Source organism: Nannospalax galili, unplaced genomic scaffold (genome assembly GCF_000622305.1).
Source record: "Nannospalax galili isolate Female #2095 unplaced genomic scaffold, S.galili_v1.0 scaffold321, whole genome shotgun sequence".
NCBI classification, from domain to species: Eukaryota; Metazoa; Chordata; class Mammalia; order Rodentia; family Spalacidae; genus Nannospalax; species Nannospalax galili.
Window position 1 is genome coordinate 1,001,687 of NW_008345972.1, and position 4,840 is coordinate 1,006,526.

Below are 4,840 nucleotides of genomic sequence, written 5' to 3' on the forward strand. Positions count from 1 at the left end.
TAGGCTATGATCATGTTAATAATTAGGGTTAGGTTAAGGGTTAGCTTCTTGCTTGAAAATAATAAAATACAAATATTGTATTATTATTTAGAATAGTGGAATCTGGAAGCAACTGTTATATTTACTGGCAGATGAAACTTCTCTAAGTCTACTCCTACTATGTATACTCATCAACTTTATCATTTTGCTTCTCTCATAAAAGTATTCCTGCCCAGAGTGGCTGCCTTCCAGAGGACTTTTGGCCATTTTTCTCATGACTAGGGTGAAAAATGTTTCTGGTATCCAGTGGTCAGATGGCCAGATGCTGCTCAGCATCCTGACATGCACAAGGTTGTCACCACCAAAAGCCATGATGTGTGTGGAGAGCCACAGCCTCCGCCGCCATTACAAGATGGCGCCGGTATCCGGACCTTCTTAACAGTAAACATCCTGCTGCGCCCATAAGGGGCGTGCACAAGAGCCTGCTCTCCCTCGCCTCCTCCCGTGGCGTGATCTCCAGCAACCAATCCGCTTCTTATACGTCATAGATGGGACCTTTAGACTATATAAGCAACCGCTCTCCCGCTTCTCGGCGTCTTCGGTCTTTAAGCTTCTAAGAGTGTAAGATGCGCATACAATAAACTGCTGCAGAAGGATCCTGACTTGTCCTCCCGCGTCGTTCTTGCCGGCGAGACGGAAAGTGGTCGGGGACAATCTTGTCCATCATGCAGTCACTCGTTGGGTTCTTTGAGACCAAAATGGCAGCTTAGAGGCTATATATTGTGCTACCTCACCTGGTCAAGTTTGTAGATATTCTGACCAATTGGTACGTCCGAATGAACCACAGAAGATTGAAGGGTGAGAATGGGATGAAGATTGTGTTATGGCTCTGGAGACATTGTTCAGTGTCTTGCTTTCTCTGTGCAGACTGATGGCCCCTTATACACCATTTCTCATTGAACTGATGTACCAGAATCTAAAGATGCTGATTAACCCTGTTTCTGTCCAGGACAAGGACACACTCAGCATCCACTACCTCATGCTACCAGGTGTTCGGGAGGAACACATTGACAGGAAAACAGAGAGTGCAGTATCTAGAATGCAGTTGGTGATTGAACTTGGGTGAGTGATCCGAGACTGGAAAACTATTCCAATAAAGCATCCTTTGAAAGAAATAGTGGTCATCCATCAAAATCCAGAAACTCTGGAATACATTAAGAGAAGTAATCATTGAGGAATTAAATGTTCGAAAAGTCACACTGTCTACTGATAAAAACAAGTATGGCATTTGGTTATGTGCTGAACCAGATTACATGGTCCTTGGGAAGCATCTAAAGGGAGCCTTTAAAGCAGTGATGATGGCCATCAAGCAGCTGAGCAGTGAGGAGCTGGAGCAGTTCCAGAAGAGTGGGAACGTTGTTGTGGAAGGCCATGAATTGCATGAAGAAGACAGTTGCCTCATGTATACCTTTGACCAGGCCACCGGAGGGACTGCACAGTTTGAAGCACACTCTGATGCTCAGGCTTTGGTTCTCTTAGACATCACACCTGACCAGTCTATGGTGGATGAAGGAATGGCTTGGGAAGTCATCAATCGCATCCAGAAACTTCGATCTAGTTCCAACTGATGAAAATAATTCCAAGTGATGAAATCTAGTTCCAACTGATAAAATAACAGTGTATTATAATGCAAAATCTGAAGGAAGATACCTGAATAATGTATTTGAAAGCCACACTGACTTCATATTCGCCATTATAAAGCCTCCCTTGAAACCATATCCAGTTCCTGTATCAGGTAACATCCTTATTCAAGAACAAACACAGTTAAAGGGGTCTGAACTGGAAATTACACTCACCAAAGGATTGCGTGTACCTGGTCCTGCTTGTGCCTATGTAAACCTTAACATCTGTGTAAATGGCACTGAACAAAGTGGAGTATTGCTTCTGGAGAACCCAAAAGGTGATAATAAATTGAATCTTTTAAAGCTAAAAATCATCGTTACTAGCATTTTCAGTGTTAAAAATGTAGAGCTGTCAGTCTTCCATGGTGAAACAGAACTACAAAACCAAACTGGCTTGCTGAGTCTCAGTGGAAAAACCCTTCGCTTGACTGCAGGAACAGCCCCATCTCCGACAATAGTCTCAGCACTCTGCCGTGTCAGTATATCAACCTGCAACTCCTAAACGCCGAGCCACAAGAGTGTTTAGTGGGAACCGTGGGTACTCTCCTGCTTGAAAATCCACTTGGGCAGAATGCACTCACCCAGCAAGGTCTTATGTATGAGGCAGCCAAGGTGTTTGGACTGCGGAGCAGGAAGCTAAAGCCGTTTCTGAATGAGACACAAACACATGAACTTACAGAAGATATCCCTATGAAGACTTTGAATACAAAGATTGTGTGTTTCTCTTACCAAGGACTGCAGACAGTTAATAGTTATCAATTTGATCAGTCAGCCTTTCCCTGTCTTCTACCCACCCCTTTACACATATGTAGACATGGGCTCATTAAAGGTATTTCCTTTGGGCACATGTTTAATATGCTGCTTTGAACCTAAAATTCAAATGGAATGATTGAGACCTCACATAATGTTCACAGTCAGCTTTAAATACCTATGCAGTCCTGTTGGGGGAAGGTTCTAGTGTTACCTCAGCGCCACAAAGCTCATTTCTAAACTTGAGTTCTTAAGTACAGAAAGTAGGAGTGGTTTAAGTGGCATTATACATGTGTGTGTGTGTGTGTGTGTGTGTGTGTGTGTGTATCATTCTATAGCCTTATAAAACTGACTTGAGACCTTGAAGAAATGGACATAAGTTTCTGCAACCTAGATTTTCCTGGGTAATTCAATGAATTATTTTAAGTTTCAATAAATCAAAACAATAAACCCAAATACATAAAAAAGTCATTTAAAAAGATAATTTCCTTTCTTCTATTCTAAGAATATTTGGGGATGCTTTCCAGTCATCTTTTTTGTGCAACAATTTGGAATCCTCTGAAGTACTACATGCTTACTAGGAGCTACAGAAACTGCTCAGCAGTTAGGAATACTTGCTGCTCTTTCAGACGGTCCTGGGTTCAGCTCCCAGAACCACATTAGGCAGTTCACAACCACCTGTAACTCTAGTTCCCTGGAATCTGACACCCTCTTTTGGACTCTTCATGTACCTGTAATCATGTGCACATGCCCCACCCCCATATATTCAAAAATAAAAATAAATAAATAAATCCTGTTTTAGAGAGGTTTTAAAGGACAAATTGAAGAACCAAAATTCCTGTTTTATTCTTTCAGATTCATAGCCCTTTTAAATATAGTGACTCTACATAAATCTTTTCAGTCACTCTTCGTAGTTTTTCTCCATCTTCATAATTTGAGGTAGTATGTGCTACCAATCAGCTGTTGGAGTCTTTTGCTCTATTCAGGATAAGCAAGGAGAAGCTCTTCAGCACTAGTATTTGGCAGCTTTTGTTTGCGTCAGCGTTTGTCAGCAGTGAGTAGCTGCAGGTGACACCCTGTAGTGTTACTCTGTAGTCTTTGTGATGGTCTTGGGCACTGGGATCCTTTGCCTACCATGCAATAGCTCTTATGTAGGCCTAATGAAAGATTAACTCCCTGAGAATCACACAGGGCCACTGATAAGTAATCAACATGGCAGCCTCTGGCTTCTTGGTCTGAGACAAGGCCTAATGGCTCCTCCCCATGCCCTTTGCTAGCAGGGCCCCTTTTCTGGCTGACCAGTTTAGAAAAGACCAAGGACAGACCTGGACATATCTCACTCAGCTTGGAGTGCTGACCTATAGGCTCTCTCTTTCTTTGTTTAGGTTGACCAATCCAAAATTAGGGGAGGAGGACCTACCCCATACCAGCAAACACACTTAAAAGGCCCAAGCTCTCTTGGGGGCATTGGATCTTTTGGTTTCTGAGTTCCCTTTACTTGTGGAGAGCTTTTCTCTTTGTGCGTGTGTGTGTGTGTGTGCGTGTCTTTACTTTTAATAAAGTTTGTGTCTAAAATTTTTCCTGTCTTTTAATTCTTTAATTGGCAGAGAAAACGAACATGATAAAGACGCTAAGGTGGTAACACTGAGACTCGGGATTCCTTAGTCCTTAACACTGGCCAGCATTACAGTCCTTGGTGTGGAGCCCGAGACCCGTGCCCCTAAATACTTTATAGCTTATGAAACTGTCCTGGTGACCAGAGTCTGCAGGTTCTCTTCTTTGGCTCCTCACGACTTTCTAGCTTTTAAAATCTCAGCTCTCTGTCCTCTATTGTTTCTCTAATTTCTACTGCCCCTTTTCTTGCAGTTTAGTTGTTTAAATTGTTAGGTGTTTCTCCTTCGGCTGTCAATAGCCACTCCTGTCGATGCTCTGTCTCTGCCCTCACCACCACGCCGTTATTTCTCCTGCTTCTGTCTTTATGCCACCAGCTCAGCTCAGACCGTAAAAACCAGCCAAGAACAGTAGAGAAGTCTTTTATTAGTCTTAACGTTGCATCACCGGGGAGGCAGCACAAGAGTGTCCCAGGCAACTCACTTGTTTAGCCAGAGATAGGGTGTTCAGATGGATCCCAGTCTTGCCTCTTTAGCACCAGACACAGTAGCTCCTTTGTTAGGTCACCCTATCAGGGAGGGGGTGCGCTCCTATGGTCTGGCTGGAAATGGGCACAGAGTCACCTAGGGTTCAGCAAGGCTTGTGATAGCAGAAAGTCTAGTACATATTGTTTCAAACAGCCCTGGCTGAGGCTGTGCCTTCAGCAGCTGCAGTTGTCCTGCGTTATTCCCAAGGGGTCCATGGAGTGTGTTCAAGATGACTGGGGTTAGCACAGGGTAGCCGGGCTGGCTGTTTGACTGTCACTCTCTTCCCAAAGA

General features: G+C 43.6%; 1 protein-coding gene across 1 annotated transcript in view; it reads left to right on the plus strand.

Annotated features, from left to right (window-relative positions):
- The window catches only part of LOC103741484 (isoleucine--tRNA ligase, cytoplasmic-like), a 40,305-nt gene extending 36,832 nt beyond the window's left edge, over nt 1-3,473 (plus strand). Inside the window, 6 exon segments of the mRNA XM_029567885.1 lie at nt 673-846; nt 849-1,197; nt 1,199-1,596; nt 1,637-2,107; nt 2,110-2,428; nt 3,398-3,473. Of these exon segments, the coding sequence (XP_029423745.1) occupies nt 673-846; nt 849-1,197; nt 1,199-1,596; nt 1,637-2,107; nt 2,110-2,428; nt 3,398-3,473 (1,787 nt within the window).
- The last annotated feature ends 1,367 nt before the right edge of the window (nt 3,474-4,840 follow it).